Here is a 21,869-nt window from a genome sequence, read left to right as displayed (position 1 = left end):
ACAAATGATGCAGTCTCTTCTTTTAAAGTAATATAAGTACAGGTCGCAGTTTTTTCTCACAGCATTGTTTAATCACTGCTGCAGCCATTTTTGACATTCAGGTTTGATCCAGGTAGCAGGAATCCAGCACAATGTAAGAATACATTAAGGGGCCTATTTTATAATGCTGTGCAAAAAGTGGAGTGAAGCTTTACCTGTGATGTTGCCCAGAGCAACCAATCAGCAATTAGATTTCAACAGATAGAACACAAAAGCAAAGATCTGATTTGTTGCTATGAGCAGCATCACCGGTAATGTTTCACTCCACTTTTTACACAGCATGATAAATAGACCCCTAAGAATCTTTTACAAAAATTGCAGCTATAAAGTTGAAATAGGGACATTGTCATTTGAAATGCCATTTAAACACAGTGTCAAGTGATAGAAGCCAAAGCCCATCCAGGAATAAATCACCTTTCTTTAAATTCCTTAAATTAAAGGGGGAAGGGCATGGTGGAGCAACGTTCTGCCTCCCATGCAGCGACATTCTTCCAAAAGAGAACACTCTGTTGAAATAAATATCTAGAGAAACTGAATGGGCAAAGACCGTTTGGATTTGCCCACTACAGCATTTGAGCCAGCTAAATCTACAGGATCCAAACTTATCCATTTCTGAAATCCTTGATATCAGCCATCCTGGCTAATAGCAAGTTTTGCACCAAGCAATAAAAAAAAATATGGGCCCATGTACACGACATCTGGCATCAATAACTATAGATTGGCGTGTATAAATCATGCAACATGGTGGACGCATAACAGAAATTGTCCATTTGAGGTTTTTCTTTTTTAAACGCCAAAAGACCAAATAGTATTTCCTTCTGTTTTCCCACGCCAAAGAGGCTTAAAACGATCAAATAAAATGTTGGTTCTACCTAAACACAGCAGAATGATTCTAAATACATGTACAGTAAAGAGAAAATCATAATCAAAATTATTACCATGTAGACATAGTTAAGGAGTTTGTTTGGGTTGTAAAAACACCAAAGACTATCAAGATATACACACTAACACAGATCTATATATACACACAAATATATAAGCTATATATAATGATACCTATATAAACTAACCTAACAATAGCCTTGGATATTATGAGTGTTCTAGTCATCCAGTCACCCTTAAAAACATTTTAGTCAAAAGGCAGGCAAAATGGTCAGTTCAGGCAGCGAATCAGCAGTGTTCAAGGTCATGCTAAGGTCAAATACACAGGAACATTACTAGATAGACCAGCGCTGGGTAACTGAAAATAGGTAATGGTGATTTAAGTATTTGAATTTTGCATCTTGTACTATTACGCCATAGTGCTGCAAAATCATTGCACTGCACCAGATTGCATAAAAGACTGAGCATGCATAAAAGGATTGTGGGCGGCCATGTGAATGGAGATGGGCGTCCCCGCTGCACTACCAGGTATTGTAAAGTCTTTTCTTCATACAAAACAACCCCAGCTTTGTCTTCCCTCATAGTTTAAATCTTCCATCTCTTTTACCTGCCATGCATCTCTGCACTTTCTTCAGCTCATTAATATCTTTTTTTTAACAGAGGAGTCCAAAACTGCACTGCATACTGCAAGATGAGGCGTTACTAGCGACCTATAAAGAGGCAAAATGTTGTTTTTATTTGCTTAAGTGACACTGCCTAGAGTTACACCGCTTGTTATCCTCACAAATCCCCAGATTCTTCTCAACAGAGCCTGGCCCCAATACACTACCGTTTAGTGTGTGACATTTACATTATTTAAAAAGCAAAGGGCCAAGGACAGACCAATGCAGGACTCCACTAACAATACTGGTCCAATCAGAAAATGTAACATTTATCACCACTCTTTGTAATCTATCCTTCAGTCAGATTCTTTGGGAGTTTGTGAGTAAGTAAAGCTCCCAAACTTGGTTGTCCTTTTATTAACACCAGTGGGATCACCTGACTATAGCTGGGAAGGATGGGAGCTACAACATGGAGCTGGTCACTGCTCCTGTATAAACTACAACAAAAATGGGAAGTTGTGCTCACCACAAAATTGTAAAACCTAATGTCTATATATAATATATGTTTTTTTTGCCCTCATCAACCAGCTGACCTCCCTCTGATACTAATGGTCCTGCACCTTCCTGCTTCTTATTATTTTTTTTTTTTGCATTAATTTTATTCTTTGGTGCAAACCCTTTTCCCTCTCTATTTTGATGCCCTTATACTGCCAAAGTTTGCATGTCTATGATATAGGGTGTTATGTAATAAAATGCACTAAGTTTGCCCAGAAGTAAGCCATAGCAGCCAATCAGCAGGTAGACTTTACCGGTCACCTGCTTAAAAGGAAACATCTTATTGGTTGCTATGGTTAACTGACCTGTGCAAACTTAGAGCCTTTAATTAAATATTGGGGTAAGTGCCTTGGTTACTCCCTTAAAGGAGAAGGAAAGCTATGGAGGCATTTTATTGCCAATAGATTAGCTGCAATAGTGCAAGCTAGAATGCTATATTTATTCTGTAGAATGTTTTACCATACATGAGTAAACAGCTCTAGAAGCTCTCTGTTTGTTTAGGATAGGAGCTGCAGTATTAACATGGTGTGACATCACTTCCTGCCTAAGTCTCTGCCTGCTCTGGGCTCAGATTACAGTAGAGAAGGGAGGGAGGTGGGGATGAAGAGCAAACTGAGCATGCTCTTGCCCAGGGCAATGAGGTTTAAGCTGAAAACAGGAAGTCTGATACAGAAGCCCATGTGTACACAATAGAAGGAAAGAAATGCAGTGTTTCTTTTGACAGGTGACTCAGAGCAGCACCACTTTGGGGGTTTACTGGTATATTTAGATGGACCTTTCTGATAAGGCTTACTTAGTTTTAACCTTTCCTTCTCCTTTAAAGAGTTGTTGCTGTAGATGTAGTTTTATAGTTAAATCTGAGAAATGAAGATAAATTATGAACATGGAGAAGATTTTGCATTAAAAAACAAAAACGGATACAAAACTATATAAAAACACATCTACTGACTGGCACAGTTCAAAAAGATCAAAACGGTACATTTGTGCCAAAGCGAACTGCAGAGAGTAATAGCACTATTATGTATAATTTAACAGGGACCCAGTCTTTCTAACATCAGCAACCTTTCATAAAAAGACCGCAGAGGTGAAATCCTTTCGGATTAGTGTTCCCATTTACGATTATGTAGAAAGGTGCGGATCCTTGGCAGATGGTGTACTGGCAATCATTCCAGGCCACATTTATGGAAGTGGAATATATATGTTTGACTTCATATTTGAATGCAAATGTAAGAAAAAAAGCAAACACACCGTTCCATTTAAAAGGTATTGCCTTACATATTTAGCTGATGTCATTAATGGCCATATAGACAGAGAAAAGGGATACCACACTTTGAGGCTATTTTGTGAACATGAATCAAAACAAAAGCAAGATTTGTACTTTTCAGGTATGCCAAGTACCCCTTTTTAATGAATATTAGCATCAAAATACATATGGCAATGAAAAAATGAAAACCTACCATTTATTTTAATTTAAAAAAAAAAGAGTTATAGCCACTTTACCGTTTACCCATTTGCTGGTAGACATGGCCCTGTCCGCTCTCTAGGCACTAATTCTAGCTCACCTCAAAAAAATGGTCAGTGGTTTGAAACTTTTTGCTCTCATAGAATCCTGCAGCGCAATGATTTTAGTGACGGCACTAAGAAAATAAATAAAAGCATATGATATTATCTCACTAGGTTTCACTGATTTAGGCTCGGATTCAGTCATGGCACTTTTATACAGACAGTGCCGGATTAATACCCAGCACCACTGTAGGAATGACCCCCTATCCACTCTCTTCTAACCTAACTAGAGTGTGCACAATACAGTGTATGAGCATGCATAAATCAGCTTATGTTTTTTTTTTAAAAGCCCCTGCTATCACCCTGGACAGTTGTTGCAAAATCCAGCATTTAAAAAAAAAAAAAAGTGTTCCCTGTATAAGCACCCTTGGTTTGCCCACTGAATCGATCACTCTAGGCATGGCCATCAGATGCCCCTACAGAAAATACAACCATGTACACAGACAGCTAGAACCATTTAAATGAAATATGCAGTAGAACCCAGCTTTTATGGTTTTCCTGCACCGGAACATAAAGAAACAATATCATATCCAGGTACGTAAAAGCGGGGTTCCACTGTATTTCATTGTCTCCCTGTAAAAAAAAAAAAAAAAAAAAGTGGCTATATCTATTTTAAAAAAGTTCAATTTTTAAATATTAACTAAACATTAAATATAAGTAAAGACATTTGTTTGGATCATACGCTTTAAAATTTAAATTCTAACATTAACCTTTCTATAAGAGACTCTCCAGTGACTGTCCCAGAGAATCAACTAGAATATCAACCCCCCCTAAAGGTTTGCAGCATGATCTCCTGTTATATTTATTTATTTGGCACATTGTTCCCATCTCTGATGTGTGAGAAAGATGACACCGTAGTCAACAACCTTTATTTTGCAAGAGGTCCAACTTTAGCAGAACAATGAATGGCATCAGAATCCAAGAGTACATGGATAAAAAGCACAAGATCCCAGTCATGGTAGTCCAAAAATATCACGGAATGAATCTCACTGATGGTGCCCATAATTATGTGACGAGTCAGAATGGAACTGCAGCCTTACAAAGAGTGTGTGAAACAAGGAGTAGCGTGGGGTACATAGATTGACTATACAAAAGAACATTTCTTCTTCTGCCAAGGTCACACAAAATTTTTGATTGCAGTTTTAATTCCTGTTAACATTAACACCAAAACACATTAAGAACTTAAGCCCCCAGATGTTAAGACTTAACTAAACATACATATTTATTGTTAAAGAAAAAAAACATTTTTTTTTTATTTATTTATGCAGGCTAAAGGTTGAATTGATTAATAAATATGTTTTTTTTTCTTTAACAAGAAATATGTATGTTTAGTTAAGTCTAGGTCCTTAATGTCTTTTGGTGTGGTTTAATATAGTTTAAAAAATTGGACATCCCAGATCCTTAAAGGGGTGGTTCACCTTTACGTTAACTTTTAGTATGTTATAGAATAGCCAATTCGAAGCAATTTTTCAATTGGTCTTCATTATTTATTTTTTATAGTTTTATAATTATTTGCCTTTTTCCCCAATGACTCTTTGCAGCTTTCAAATGGGCGTCGCTGACTCCATCTAAAAAACAAATGGTCTGTAAGGCTACACATTTATTGTGATTAGTAATTTTTATTACTCATCTTTCTATTCAGGCCTCTCCTATTCTGTCTCTTATTCAAATCAATGCATGGTTGCTAGGGTTATTTGGACCCTAGGAACCAGGTTGCTGACATTGCAAACTGGAGAGCTGCTGAATAAAAAGCTAAATAACTCAAAAACCACAAATAAAAAATGAAAACCAATTGCAAATTGTCTCAGAATATCACCCTCTACATCATACTAAAAGTTATCTCAAAGGTGAACAACCCCTTTAAAGTATCTATTCACCAATAGGGATTCAAGATGTTAATAGTATTTGAATTCCTTTAACACAGACTAATTTCAAAAGCCGAGTTTCTAGACCACAAACAGGTATTTTGTACTATTTAAAATCAAACGGAACAAAGCAGAAACAGCACCAGGCTCTAGTATGTACTCAAAGAAACGTGTATGTATATGTATACACATACACTCATCAAACCACATTTAGATTATATACAGATACATGAGTTTGGTTCTATTCATGCAATCTTATGACCTATGTACAGTGAACTATATCTGAACACATTGTGAATGCAGGCCTGTGCATGAGAGTTAACACATCCTGTTCTATTTTTGTGGTACACACGACTAATAATAAGGTTTTGTTTGATAGCAATTTAGTGTATCTATCCTGTAGCCCCTGAATTACATGACGTTCTTTATTGTTTGTTTTAATGTAGCAAAAATAAAAAGATTTTGTTCGGGCAATTGAACACAGGGCTTTTATGATCATTCTGAAGTGAGACAGTATGTATTTTTAGATAACAATTACCTGACAAGTGTCTGTATCAGAAATTTTAAGTAACCTTCATAGAGGGCAATTTGAAAGAATCTTGATGTTCCCAGTATGTGAGTTGCTTTCTTACTGCCTGCTCTGACTCTTTGTTATCAGGCAGATACACCAGAATTCACACACCTGATATATGAAGAGACTTGGTTAAAGCTGGCCACAGACGCAATGTTCCGATAGTACGAATCAATGTACGAAGGACTTTCCCATCTCCCGACCTGCCACTAACATTCAGATCAAAGTCTTACCATTCCGACTGTCACGTTCGGCACCCAACACCAGAACAAACACCAGGCACCCTGGTCTCGGCTCGTGCTTCACCAGTAGTGTGACCGCCTTTGGGCCTCGGGAGGAGCCCTCGGCTTACTTGGATGCCACCTGGACTTAAACGAGAGGTGCAAGATGAGGGTTCTGGATAGGCAGAGGGGCACGACTGTAGAGCAAAGTCTTTGGACAGAAGGTCGCAGTACAAGGCGTTAGGCAATAGAGTAGTCAGCGTAAACAATTCAGGCCGGGTCTGGGTAGGCAGTGTTCAAAGCGAGGTCAGGCAGGCAAGGGTCAAAACCAGGAGATCAATCAGAGGGATACGGCAGAAGAGGTAGTCGAAATTCAGGCAATGGATCAGGATACAGAGGTCAGAATTGTCAGGAACAGGCAGGGGTCACAACAGGTAGTCAGAATCAGGCTCAGAATCAGAATAGCAAACAGCTAAAGGCACCAGGAACAACCTATAAATGAAAACTAGTATGATGGCCCTTTTAATATTTGAATTTTTTGCGCTGTAGCACGCATGTGCAAACAAAAGCAGCAGAAGCACGCCGCGTGCGCCCCTAGAAAACCGGTGCCTAGGAAGGAAGAGGACGCGGCGGGCGTCCCCGCTGCCCCTGACAGCAATCGTACTGTAGAAAAAGCTAGTGACAGTCTCCCACTGAAAATCGTACGATCGCCAATACACGCAGAGATATTATCCGCAGCCGACAGAAATTTTCTAACCTGTCCGATCGCCCAAACGACCAATCTCCGTCAGACGAAAAATGTCGGGACTCTCCACACACGTTCCGAAAATCGATTCGTATGATGAGATCTTTGCGTCTATGGCCAGCTTAAGGTAAGCAAGCATGCAACTAATCTTCATGATCTTCAATAGTGTCACTAGAAAGCATAGCGTCAGGGGATTCTCCTCCAGAGTATTATACCGTACCCTAATATATATAGGACAACAGGTAAACAAGGATCCCTAGTCTTGCTCAAGTGTGAAACTGTACGTTTAAAGAAAAACAAAATAAATTCAAACCCTACGGTATAACACACAGGAATGTCCTTAGGTCACCTTATTCCTGCTAAAGTCAGTAGGCTGTACAGCTTCCCTCTGAATGATGGTGTCAGATTGCTATGCACTCTTAATTAAGTGCCCTGTGCAATACTTATGCCACTTCCATAGTTGTCTGATCAGGTGTTTAGCAATACTCCGCTTCCAGAGAAAACAAAGGGAGTGCTGACATGGGTGATGCAGTAAGCAATGCTCAGGACAGAAGATCTGAGGGGCGCGGAGCATTGAGTGTCACATTACTAACACAACTAGACATCAAGCCACAGGGGCCAAAGATGCATTATAGGGCAAATCTATCAAAAAAATAAATAAATAAAAACTCCAAGTGACTTCGCAGTAGTTAAAGGAGAAATACCCATTAAAAAATTATTATTTTTTTAGTATGATGCAGCCAATATAATACGTAAACAACATGTGCAGTGATTAATTGTTAATGTTTTTATTTTATTTTCTGTGTTATGACTCAATGAAGAATGTATGCTTCTTGGCAACTGTATGTATTTCAGAGTGAAGGAAGGATAGGAAAGAACCTAATTAGTAACAAAAACCAAGCTGCTTTCTGGCAACTGATACATAGTCCCTAGCAAACAGCTACCAGTCCATACCCTTGTTTAAAATAAGTTCAAATAACTGGCTTGTTTCAAGCATGTTTGCTTAAAGGGATACTGTCATGGGAAAAAAAAATTTTTTCAAAATGAATCAGTTAATAGTGCTGCTCCAGCAGAATTCTGCACTGAAATCCATTTCTCAAAAGAGCAAACAGATTTTTTTATATTCAATTTTGAAATCTGACATGGGGCTAGACATTTTGTCAATTTTCCAGCTGCCCCTGGTCATGTGACTTGTGCCTGCACTTTAGGAGAGAAATGCTTTCTGGCAGGCTGCTGTTTTTCCTTCTCAATGTAACTGAATGTGTCTCAGTGGGACATCGGTTTTTACTATTGAGTCTTGTTCTTAGATCTACCAGGCAGCTGTTATCTTGTGTTAGGGAGCTGCTATCTGGTTACCTCCCCATTGTTCTTTTGTTTGGCTGCTGGGGGGGGCAAAGGGAAGGGGTGATATCACTCCAATTTGCAGTACAGCAGTAAAGAGAGATTGAAGTTTATCAGAGCACAAGTCACATGACTTGGGGCAGCTGGGAAATTGACAAAATGTCTAGCCCCATGTCAGATTTCAAAATTAAATATAAAAATATCTGTTTGCTCTTTTGAGAAATGGATTTCAGTGCAGAATTCTGCTTGAGCAGCACTATTAACTGATTCATTTTGAAAAAAATGTGTGACAGCTTTTTTTGAAGCAATCCCTATCTACTCTATTGCACTTCACCTGGTCTGAGGTGGCGAAGGCAAGTCTTACACAAGAGGTTACGTTAATTAAAATGTGCAAGTTAGTGAATTAGCGTAGTTACATCCCTTCGCCATAGCGCAACTTCGCCTGGCATAAGGGTGTGAAGTAGCACTAGAGTAGGTCCACTTTGCCAGCGAATTTACGCCAGCGCCCGTTAGTAAATCGGAAAAGTAACGAAATGACATCACGCTGGCTAGCTTTAGCCGCTTCACGCTTTAGTGAATTTGCCCCTTTGAGCCAGGTTAAAACATCAGCTGAGATTTTTTTTAATGAACACAGGTATATAAGGCACAGGATATCCTGTGACCTCACCTCTGATGAAGTGCCAGAAGGAGGCATGAAACGCGTCAGGTGACCTAACATGTCATAGGGTAGGAGTACATCTGTAATAGATGCCTGTTTGTTGTTTTATTATTCCTATAAAGCCGGACAGTGAATTTTATCTCATGTGTGAAGAATGGTTTTCTCACCTACCAAACCCCCTACATGTGATGTCTACTGGACTGGAGACCAGTATGAGGGAACCAACACACCACTGAGATTGGACACAATGGAAGAGTATGGGCATGTGAGTTTTTTCCTTCCTTCAAACCATCAGCTGAGACACCCAACAAGTTTTCCTATCTAAACTATGGCAAGTGACTGCTAGCAGCCACCAAAATGCTTCAACGGTAGCAACCCCAAATGTAGGGTGTGGCCAAATTATATTTTGACTTAATATATACAAGGAGGTAAGATGCACAATGGATGGTGTTATAGGTTAAAAAGTTTCTGTGGCAGAATTTTGTTGAAGGAAAATAAAACAGGAGGTGGTGGTGGATATATGCAGAGTAGGGCCTTTGTGTAAGAGCTCCTTCTCTCTTTAGAGAGCCTCTGTGTAGCAGCACACACTGACCTATTAACTCCTCTGCATGTGACAGGTCTGAAGTGCAAGCGATACAGCAGTGCATATGGATGAATGAAATGTGTTCAGTCAGACAAAGCTGCCTTTTTATGGATCTTTCCATACCAAATATTAAACGAAAGTCTTAGACTGCAAAACTAAACTTAAGCCTTACACAATTCACTGTACAGGTATGGGATCCGTTATCCGGAAACCAATTATCCAGAAAGATCTGAATTACGGAAAGGCCGTCTCCCATATTCACCATTTTATCCATATAATCCAAATTTTTAAAAACGTTATCCTTTTTCTCTGTAATAATAAAACAGTACCTTGTACGTGATACAAGCTAGAATATAATTAATCCTTATTGTAAGCAGAACCAGCCTATTCGTTTATTTAAGCTTACATGATTTTCTAGTAGACTTAAGGTATGAAGATCCAAATTATGGAAATATCCATTATCTGGAAAGCCCGAGGTCCCAAGCATTCTGGATAACAGGCCCCATAACATTACCTTAGACCAGGGATCCCCAACCTAATGAACCTGTGAGCAACATTCATAAGTAAAAGGAGTTGGGGAGCAACACTAGCATGAAAAATGTTCTTGGGGTGCCAAATAAGTGTTGTGATTGGCCATTTGGCAGCCCCTATGTGGATTGTCAACCTACATTGAGGCTCTGTTTGACAGTACACCTGTTTTTCATACAACCAAAACTTTCCTCCAAGCCTGGAATTCAAAAATAAGCACCTGCTTTGAGGCCACTGGGAGCAACATCCAAGGGGTTGGAGAGCAACATGTTGCTCACGAGCAACTGGTTGGGGATCACTGCCTTAGACACTGGCTAACCTAGGTAATACTGTAAATTCCATCTGTTCAGGAACCCCTAGAAAACAAAGCTTTGTAGCGGTCATCTAATTTGCTGTTGGCAGATAAAAAGTGATTGCTGATGGAATGCTTTGGGCAACTGCAGTGCTCCAACCCACCGTTAGTTAAACCTGCTTTTCTTTTTAGATACTTTGCCCTGCCTTCTAGTATGCAGTACCTACTGCAATCTCATTGGGGAATGTTTTTTTTTTTTTTTTTTTTTTTTAGAGAATTGGACATCTGGAGAGATAAAAAATGTCCAGGTAGGAGGACAATGTAGATGTTATTCTCTATGAGAACCAAACCATAATTTCAGCATGCTCAGCCTGGACTAGTTCCTTGCAAGGGACAGTACAGTAAGGAATGCATTTGCATTTATAAATAAGTTTTGTCTGTTTGTGAAAAAAGGGAAAATTATAAACACACATAGTGTGTATTACAGATGCTTCATGAAAGGCTGACCTTGATAATTGTATGTTTCCCCAAATACACCAACTATGTAATTACCGACTTCCTAAACATTCAGCTCTTTGTTTGCTTATGTCTATGCAAACTCTTGCACAATTTAACAAATGGCTTTGGACAAAACATCTAAAGTCTACTCTTCTAAGCCTGAGGCTCCTTTCTCATTTATGTCCACTGCCCAAGTGTCCTAAATTACCATCTTCAACATAACGGTAAGAGAGAGAATTTCTCTCCAGAAACAGGAGAGAGAATGCCGCGGGAAGTCCCAAATACAATCGCTGTGTGTGTCTGCTAGAGGGGCGTGGAGTCCTTAGGCATTTTGGAAGACAGTGTCTGCCCTAGTGAATAGCTGTGCAGCCCTGTGAATATATGCTGCTGTTTCCAAGTTGGTCAATTAGCCCCCAAGAAGCTCTTGCATCTAGCTTTAAAACCAGTTTAACAAAAAGGCCCAATCCCTCTGTTAATAAAGGTGCCCTTGAGCAAATAACGGTGTCCCAGTTAAAACATTTACAGTTTGTGTTCTTTGTAAGGGTTAAAATTATGTCCTATTTTTTGTATCAAACGTAATCAAAGCTTAAAAAAAAAAAAGAAGAAGTTGAGTCTATTTAGGAAATGTTAAGATTTACAGACATCCAGTTAGAGATCTATACACAGTCACTACTCTCTGTGGCAGTGTTTAGCAGCATATCAGTAAGTGGACATACATAAAAAGGGGTACTTACCATATAAAGACTAGGTACAGCTTTGTCTCCCTTTGTACTGGAAGAACTGTCAATTTACTTTAACTGTTAATTTACAAACACAAAAGAATACGGCAGAGCTTCCCAAAATGTGAAACTTGCCTTCCAAGTACTCCCAGTGAAGTTAAAGGTAGTTCCACTTTGAAAGTCAATTAGGTTAAGATTTGTTTTCAATTATACCCTTTGCACCATAGAAGAAGACTTGGGGTTTAAACCCAAAAAGTCTGAAAATCACTAGTGCTCTACAAAGAAACAACACATCAAGTTCCCACCAGTACCTTGTTTAGAGAACAATGGGTTTATAATCTAGAACAGGGCTGTCCAACTGGCCCCCCCTCGTGTGGCCCTCCACATCAAAGTCTGCCTGCTGTGTCTGTTTACCATATGTAAAATATAAAAGGTATCACTACAGAGATTAACTGGCCCCTGCATTGTCTAAACCTCAAATTCAGACTTTGTTCACACCTGTGATCCCCCTGCATTGTTCACACTTGTGACACCTCTATTGTTCACTCCCCTAAAATCCTGTACTGTTCACACCTGAGACCCAGACTGAAACTGCCCACACTGTTCACACTTTATTTAAAATGCTAATGGGGCACCAGCACTGTGTCACTGTATGTAGTACATATTAGACTGGTCCTGATTCCTGTCTCCTGCTCTGTCTTCCCTATGCTCCCTGTGTGTGTCATACTTTGATATTTGTTCTGGGGGTTTGTTAGCATTTGAAAAGTATTGTTAGTGGCCCCTAAGGTGTTTAATCATATGCTGGGGTACTGTATTATACACAGGGGAGGAGGAGGCATATGGATTTATAGGTATGTCTTAATATGACTTCACTTTTTTCACATATGAGTGACATCCTTGCCAGGGCAGACACAAGGTAGTTTGGCACCCTAGGCAAGAGCTTCAATCAGTGCCCCCCTGTCCTGCATTACCATTTCCCTCCTTACCATGATGGTTTTTAAATAAAGAGAGCAAGAAAGTGTAGGAAACTTTATCATTTATATTACTGCCCCATACCTGTGCAAGCAAGCCCAGCAGCCATCCATCATACAGCCCTCCTGCAGCCATCATATTGCCCCCAATCTCTACCTGTGTCAGCAGCAGCCAAAAATAAATCTGATCCATCATATTGCCCCAAGTATTTATGTACCTGTGCCAGCGCCCAGCCCAGCAGCAAACATATGGGCCCAAATCTGTACCTGGCTGTGCCAGCAGGAAGCTTCACACTTTCACAGTAATAGAAAGAATGTCTTCAGTTCAGTGCAACTGTGCAAGGCTGAGAGCAGCGAGCCATACCAAGCAGCCCCCCAGCTCTCTGACTCTCTCTGTCACCCAACCACATCAGTGGCTTCTTTGACTCGTGCATGCACGTCGTGGTGCACTGCACAGAAGGAGCCATTACTTGCCGGCAAGAGGGAGAAGAGGAAGGAGATGGATTCCACCCAACGGGTGACCATGATTACTGAAACAAATTATTAAATAAACGCATGAAAAAAGTGCGCCCCTCAATGATGGCGTCCTAGACAGCCGCCTACTCTGCCTACCCCTAGTTCTGGCCCTGATCCCTGCAGTGAGCACCAACCATTTGTTTTTTTGGTGTGCTATTAATGTGGACATGGTCTTGCGGTAACATAGGTGTGGTCTAAAAACAGGGAGTGGCTAACACTGGCTTCCGTTATCGGCCCTCCACCATGTAGATTGGAAAAATTCCGGCCCTCGGTACCATAGAAGTTGGACAGCACTGATCTAGAACACATACAAATTAGGAGTCTGTCTTTCTGAAAACATAAAACACCAATATGCTTTTTAGTGTCAGAGAAAACTATAACACCTTGAAGAGACATATACATACACACAGAAAACATAAAATTAACAACATTGATCAAACCAAATTTAGGGCCCCCAGTGCTGAAACTACTAGGGATGCACCGAATCCAATATTTCGGATTCGGTCGAACCCCCGAATCCTCCGTGAAAGATTAGACCGAATACCAAACAAAATCTGAATTTGCATATGCAAATTAGGCTTGGAAGGGGAAAACATTTTTTACTTCCTTGATTTGTTACAAAAAATCACGAAATTTCGACCCTAATTTGCAAATTCAAATTAGGATACGAATCCTGGATTCGGTACATCCCTAGAAACTACACCACCATATTAAAGATATTAAAAGTAAAAATGTTTCTGTTCCCTGAGGAAGGTTCTAATATAGAACCGAAACGTTGGATAAAATAAACCTGCTTTAACCAGCACTTTTGCCTCTTTGATTTTTGATGATTTGGGAGTGCCGACACCAGCGCTATTTTATATATATATATATATATATATATATATATATATATATATATATATATATATATATATATATATATATATATATATATATATATATATAGTGGGTGCTAGATAAATATACCACAATGTAATTTAAAATTGTGTCCTTGCCAGTCCAACAAAAAAAGGGATCTACCATGTAATTGTATGTAAATATAAGGTAAACTTTTATACACCAGAAAGAACTTATATGAGCACATTTGAAATAAATGTAATATATGCACTTTGCTTTCATCTGCAATTCTACAAGCAAGTACATTTCTGGCAAATCCAGGCTTCAAACCTGCTGCCTTACAGCTAGTAACTTATGCCCTAGAAACAAGGTGGAAGTCTAAATTCTAAGCTTGAAAGCTGTAGGCAAAAAAATGCTAATAGTACAAAAATCTAATTGCAACCAAAACAATTGTGCTTTTACTGACAGATTTCATCTTCGCTAACTGGACGATTCCGTCATAATGGAATTATTCATTATAATTCCATCGTAATAGTTTAGTTTTTGCAATAGACAATGTTAGGCTGAAGATTAAAAAACGAATCTGTTAAAAACTAGGGATGCACCGAATCCACATTTTGGGATCTGGCAGAATCCCCGAATCCTTCATAAAAGATTTGGCCGAATACCGAATCCGAATTTTCATATGCAAATTAGGGACGGGAAAGTAAAGTGGAAAATAATGTTTTACTTCCTTGTCTTGTAATGAAAAGTCATGTGATTTCCTTTCTGGCCCCTAATTTACATATGGGATTCAGACTCGTTTTGGACAGGCACAAGGATTCGGCAGAATCCAAATCCTTCTGAAAAGGAAGAAGGAGAAGTCCTGAACTAAATCCTGGATTCGGTGCAAGTTAGTCATGCAGGAATAACATATACTATTCCCCATCTGCCCCAAAAATAATACAGTTTGCAGATAGAATTCCATTAAAGGGTTTTTGTTACCTTCCAAATACTTTTTCATTTCAGTTGTTTTCAGATTGTTCTCCAGAAATAAAAACTTTTTTTCAGTTACTTTCCATGTTTTATTTTTGACAATTTTTCCAAAATGTAAGTTTAATGTTCGTGTCTCTGGTGTTTCAGTCTGGCAGCTCAGTCATCCAGGTGCAGAGTCTGAACTATTACAATTTGCTACATTCGGTTTACACATTTCTCCGCAGCATCTATGGAATGTTAGTAACAATTGTATCAATTATAACAGCTGCCTTTAATGAAACTCAGGAATTATGCTCAACAGGAACAAAAGATAACAAAATGTATCAATTAATGTATCAATTTAGAACAGCCTTAGAGAATTGGCAACCCCCCTCCCAGAGCTGCTTCAGAAAGACTTTAAAAGGTAAAAAATTAAAACTTTTAAACTTCAATATTAAAAAAACGACAGAAGAAAGATTGTAATTTCATTTCTGGTGGACTATCTGAAAACAACTAAACTGAAAAATTGTTGGAAGTGAACAACCACTTTCACATTTTTAATGTAACAAAAATGACCACGAGCAGCCAGAGATGATCAAGAAATCAGACAATATACTCTTATATAACTATTTATGTTCTGGTACTTCTGGTTGGAATGATACAAAAAAATTATGACGGCTACCACTGTTATGCCTATATCATTTCTATCTAAAATTAATAAAATCTAAGTTACAAAAAAGAAACCAGATTTTATGTCCGTTATTTAAATAAAAAATTCTGGTCATAGTACGATAGGGTTCAAGTTTGCTGCATTGCAGTAACTCCTAGCAGCCGGTGGGCAAATAATACAAGAATAATGAAAGGAAAATTAATGATTGGTTGCTATAGGCTGCTGACAGGGAGCAAATTTGCATAAATATTGCTTTCTAAGATTCCTAAGCTCAGACAGATCCCTCGCATTCATGTATTCCAGAAAAACATGTAGTAAGTTTGTTACATTCAAATAGAAGTGCTTCACGAAGTTCATTCATTTTTTTTTTTGTTTTCATTGTCAAAATCGTCACACACTTCTATACGTCACAGATTAGCACCATCAAAAATATATAATGAATGCTGACTGTACTCCAAAAAATTGGTAAAAAAATACTGAATGTAAGCTATTTCGGCAGATTCTTTCTTAAGTATCAAATAGGATCATTTCCTTTGCTGAATGGTTTCTAGTTTTGAGGAATATATATTTTAAACAGAGGCTTTAAAACCTCAAAAAATGGCCTAAGTGTGTCACTTACATAGAATAATTAATTAGTAATAAATTGCATGCACACACAAACATATATATTTATATTACGAAGCCATTTGGTGACACAGTGATTAGTACGTGACAGAAAAGCTCTGCCTAGCATGGTCTACACCTAATCAACCTTCAGTAGATAACAGTTGGGAAATTGCACTGTTTGGGAGAAAAAAATCCTGGTTCCCATAAGCAAGTGAGTAAATGTAAATATGCCTTTTATTTTGTGCAGCAGATCTGCATAGAGAATATGCCCTTTAGTGGAGAGCACGAGAACTGCAACAACAAAACATGTATTTTAAATATCTCAATTCATCAGAAAAACTTGGGAGACACTTTAAACCTCCATCCACCTTTCTTGAAATCACTGACAACTTCTGAGTAATTTGAGGGGTTGTTTTTTCTGTGAGCTGTACATGTGGTTCTTATTCATCCTACCTTCCTTGTCCTAATTTTTGTGTGTGTATATATATATATATATATATATATATATATATATATATATATATATATATATATATATATATATATATATATATATATATATATCCCAATACAAGAGGTCCTCTGCACTCATTATCAATATATAAAAATAATTCTAAATGAACATGTATCCAGCATAAGGGTTGCAGTTAAATAGAGCAAATGCTGCAACCTTGACAAATCATATGTATATAGTTTCTCCTTTGCACTTAGTAGCTCTATAATACTATGGAATGGTGCAATCTCATTGGTCAGACAGGAGGAGCTCATTTTTAAAAACACAGATGGCAGATTATATTTTAGCACCTTCCTTACTAACAAGGCATCGAACATTCATTTTTTTTTAACTAACTGCCAATATAACAGCATCATGGAGAGAATTCTAGAAGTTCACAATCCTCACTTTCAAGGACTCTTTCCGCATTTTAAGAACCTCCTTTCTCCTAATCTGACTGGATGCTCTCGTGTTTGCTGGAAGGAGTTTCTAGTGAATAAAGGATCCAAGAGCTTCTTATGGCCATTTATATATTTATACAAAGTAATTATATGCCCTCTTCAAGGGACAATATAACCCATTTTTTCAACATTGGTTTTTGCCTATTTTAATTTGAAAAGATCTTTGTCTTTTGTTATTTATTGGTCTAAACGGAAAAATTCAAAAAATTACCCAATTGCAATACATTTTTAGAGACCCACAATGTTTAGGGGTATAGTTTCCATTTTATTTGATTTTTTTCCTGTAATAGCCCATGCTACCTGACAACATCAAACTCTGTGATATGACTTAGTTGTATTCGGGACTTCCATGATGTTTGGACACACTTCATGGATGTTTCCCATCAGCACGATTTCAGCAGTATCTCGCAGCCATATTAAGAAAACTGCTACTTTTCTTCCAGCTTGTTTGTTACATTGTAACAATTGACATTTATACGTATATTGCAACATGTCTAAAATAACATTTGTTGTTGTCTTATCTATACAGTCAATGTAAGTCTGACTTTGTGTTGCTTCACGTTTTACTTCATATTTTATTTTGTTCACTATGAGGTCACGCTGGTTATTTTGGTGCCATTCTATACATCAATTTTGGGTATTTTAGATGGGTAGGTCATTTGTCACAGCAATGAATTGCAGCCCCTTTCAGAATAGCTGTGACATAACCATGCTAGTTGGTTTCAATGTTCGCTGATAAAGATCTGCTAATATAACATGAATACATTTGACTCAGTCTAGGTTTAAATAAGTTGTATGCTCCTATGGTATTTAGGAAACTTCATAATTCATTATGCTGCTTGCTAACCAGATCTGGTTGTTCACCTTTCAAACACTTTTTTCAGTTCAATTGTTTTCCGATTGTTCACCAGAAATAAAGCCTTTTTTCAATTACTTTCTATTTTGTACCACTTTTTCCTAAGTTCAAGTTGAATGTCCCTGTCTCTGGTATTTCAGTCTGGCAGCTCAGTAATTCAGGTGCAGACTCTAAACTGTTACAATTTTGCAACTGGCAAAGGGTCGATTAGTCAATTTGAATTTTCGAGTTTAAAAATTCACACATTCTAGTTTTAATCCCTTTATTCGATCATGATCCTAATTCGAATATTCGCCACCTCAAACCTGCTGAGGTCATGTACAAGTCAATGGCAGAGGTCTGCTGAGCCATTTGTAAATGTTAATAGTGTTCTTGACATTCAAGTTTTTTGTTCGGGAGAAAAATGTGATTTGTATGAATTGAATACAAATCCAATACGATTCGAATTTTTGGGTCGGAAGCATTTGATTGAATATTATTATTTTTTCTTAAATAAACTCCCAGTCGAATTGTGAGTATATCAAATTTAAAAATATTTACATGAATTCAGAATTCGACCTTTGATAAATGGGGCTCTTAGTTGATACATTTCTCAGCAGCATTTCTGGAGTATTAGCAACTTTTGTATCAATTCTAACTGAAAAACTTTTTTCAGTTCAGGTGGTTTCAGATAGTTTACCAAAAATAAAGACTTTTTCCAATTACTTTCTATTTTCTGTGTGACTGTTTTTCCAATACTGAAGTGTAAAATGTAATTTATCTAAAGCAGCTCGGGAGGGGGGGAGCCGACTGTATGCTGTTGTAATACATTTCATGTATCAACTAAATGTTGCAAAATTGTAACAGTAGAATCTGCACCTGAATTACTGAGCTGCCAGACAAACACCAGAGACGGGGCCATTAAACTATAAACTTAGATTTTGAAAAAATGGTATAAAGTAAAAAATAGAAAGTAAATGGCAAAACTATTTATTTCTGGTAAACTGTCTGAAACCAACTGAACTGAAAAAAGTGTTGGAAGGTGAACAACCCCTTTAAGAAAAAAAATGTAATTCAATATTCATATAGTAATTCATTATTCATGGCACAAAGTCCTATATGAATATCGAATTGCATCCATTGCCTCCCAAAAGAGGAAGGTCTGTGGCTTGTGCACCTGGACCCCCCTTTTTGGTAAGTTAACCCTGTTTTCATACTACAATCAACTCTGGACTTTTTCGAAAGAAGAAAAAAAATGTAACTCATACAAGGAGCTTTACCAGCACAATTATTGTTAAGAAAGTTGTACCTCAAAGAGGCGGACAGCTACATGACCTACATGATTTTGTGACTCATTTTGAGATGTATTATCCACCCTACAGTGAGCGTGGAGTACAATTAATGGTGTTCTGACAACAAATGTTTGAAGCGCACACACACAATGAAGAATCACTTTAAATCATTTGCTTGTTTTTTAATGATTTTTCCAAGCTAGTCATCCTACTTCCTTGGTGTGCAAATGTGTGTGTGGTTACTCCCCAGAGCTGACTGGTCTGTTGGATTAAGCTAGCCTCTGTAAGACATACGCTTGCAAACAATTGCAAGATCGGCAAAAGCCCTCTGTAGGAAACCACAGATACGAATGTCATTGCCCACACAATGCTTGGTATATACTCATATTTATATTCATTATATTTAAAGTATTTTAACCATTGCCATACATGACTCAGCACAAATAAAAAAAATGTCCATCCATGCATTAGAGATAAATACATTAGTAACATGGTATATATACTTTTTCCATATGGAATGTGGGTGTTCATAATGTTCCATGCAGTTTTGTAGTAAAAAATTAACTTTACTAGGCTATATACTCAAAGTGGATCTATCGCAAAAATAAAAATGTAACATAAGTATCATCTTGCTGAAATAAGACACTTTCTAAATATAATCAATAAAAAAGTATGCACCATTTATGAAATAATCAAGTTATTCTTCACTCTCCCCCTCTGAGCAACTTGTCTCTCTTCATTCTGTCTACATGCAGTAGCTGGAGTCAGTTTTTGATTGACAGTTAGGTCTTCTACATCCTTTGGGGGGGGGTTGCACCCTTAACCCAGGTGCTCACTCTTTAAAAAAAATGGCTCTGATGGAAATCTTGTTTCTCTGCATGCAGGGTGTTTGCCAGAGTCTGTTATTTTGTTTCCTTTTGTTTGTGCTGGAGTTGGTTATTTGATTTACTCTGCTAAGTAAGGGAGCCCTCAAAAGGCATAGTAGACCTACCTGTCTATTAAAATCTGACCCAGACCTCAGCATGAGGAGAGCATGAAGAGTGACAGGTTTTGGATACTGAGATACTGAAGACTTACTTGATTATTTCTTAAATGGCAAAAAAATTGTAATTGATTGTATTTAGAAAGTGTCTTATTTCAGTGAGATGAAGCTTATATTAAATTCATTTTCGTGATAGATCCCCTTTAAAAATTATATTTCACATAATCTACCAAAACCATCACTGCTCCAAGATAAGAAATAACAGTCTATGCATTCTCCTACCTTCCTCTGCCCTTTGCGGGCGACATGCTTGTCATCATCCTGCCAGTAGGCATCCTCGATTTCTTTCTGACGTTTGCCATCTGACACTGCTTTTGCCTCAGCCTTGCGAGCACGGGCAACAGCTGACTTGGTGTTTTCGCCCTGGAATTTTTTGGGCATCCCTCTGCTGGAAGAAAACAGAAGCCAACATCAGTCATCAATTTTTATTACCAGATAGATATTACTGCCTCATGCAACTATATAGTGAATAAATTATAAGGATATTATAAGTTACTGAGGAGTTTCTTGAACATATAAAAACAGGAGGCCGAAGGCCGAGTGTTTTTATACAGGTCATGGAATTCCGAGGCAACTTCTAACATCGTCATATTTTGCAACTGGGGGTACTTTATTTATTATAATACACAAATTTCAGTGAGTCATGTGACAGAAATGACATCAGAACTCACCTTTATAAGGATATAATTTACAAGACATTCATGGCTTTTGTGTATTATATATATATATATATCTATATCTATATAGTCATATGATTCTCCGGCACTCACCCTCAGTTGATCAAATCCCGGGTGCTCCTCAGAGGGAAACAAATAGATACAGTTAGGAGCACTCACGGGTATAGTGATAAAGAAATATCTTTTATTGGAGTGTTACAAACTGTGTTACAAACTGTGGGGTAGTTTGTAACACTCCAATAAAAGATATTTCTTTATCACTATACCCGTGAGTGCTCCTAACTGTATCTATCTATATCTATATATATAAAAAAAAAAATATATATATATATATATATATATATATATATATATATATATATATATACACACACCACACACATACATTTCAAGTCAAGTCAGTCGTCTAGGCCTGGTGGGTTTGGGGGGTCTGAAGGTGGGGCAGCTGTCTTGCCCTTAGATTGCTGGGCCCCAAGCAAAAATGTGAGTCTTGGTAAAGCCGCATTGGAATTGGGTAGGACTGGGAATGGGTTGTAAACTACATTCCCCAGCCTATCCAATCTCTATAGAAGACCTAAACTTCCTGATAAACCGAGCAGTACAAACAGCTGTAGGAGACAAACATACAGGCATCTCGTTTCCAAAGAGTGCAGCTCAATGACAGTAGGGGGCCCAGTTCATCCAATTAAGTGAATACTGCCCAAAAGGTTAGCCCTGCGTTTTATAATACAGCCCGCAATTCAGGATCACTACTTACACCTCCCGCAAAGCTACGCTACTGCAGGCTCATAGCCTCCTGTCACACATAAAATCTAAACGTGACAAGTCTCATCTCGCGAGATTGGCGTCA

At 38.0% G+C, this 21,869-nt stretch overlaps 1 protein-coding gene across 4 annotated transcripts in view; it reads right to left on the bottom strand.

Annotated features, from left to right (window-relative positions):
• ccdc124.L (coiled-coil domain containing 124 L homeolog) overlaps positions 1 to 21,869 on the bottom strand; it is a 28,818-nt gene extending 6,949 nt beyond the window's left edge. Inside the window, exons 1-2 of one of the 4 annotated variants that reach the window (XM_018247765.2) lie at positions 21,777 to 21,869; positions 20,565 to 20,727 (exon numbers count right to left, since the gene is read on the bottom strand). In XM_018247765.2, the coding sequence (XP_018103254.1) occupies positions 20,565 to 20,723 (159 nt within the window). In that variant the 5' untranslated portion in view covers positions 20,724 to 20,727; positions 21,777 to 21,869. Of the gene's footprint in view, positions 1 to 20,564; positions 20,731 to 21,646 lie in introns of all 4 variants that reach the window. The other 3 variants (NM_001094055.1, XM_018247757.2, XM_041581344.1) reach the window with 3 other exon arrangements.

Source organism: Xenopus laevis, chromosome 1L, assembly GCF_017654675.1.
Source record: "Xenopus laevis strain J_2021 chromosome 1L, Xenopus_laevis_v10.1, whole genome shotgun sequence".
Classification (NCBI taxonomy): domain Eukaryota; kingdom Metazoa; phylum Chordata; class Amphibia; order Anura; family Pipidae; genus Xenopus; species Xenopus laevis.
The sequence above is the reverse complement of the archived record's forward strand: the minus strand, read 5'-3'. Positions and strand labels throughout refer to the sequence as shown.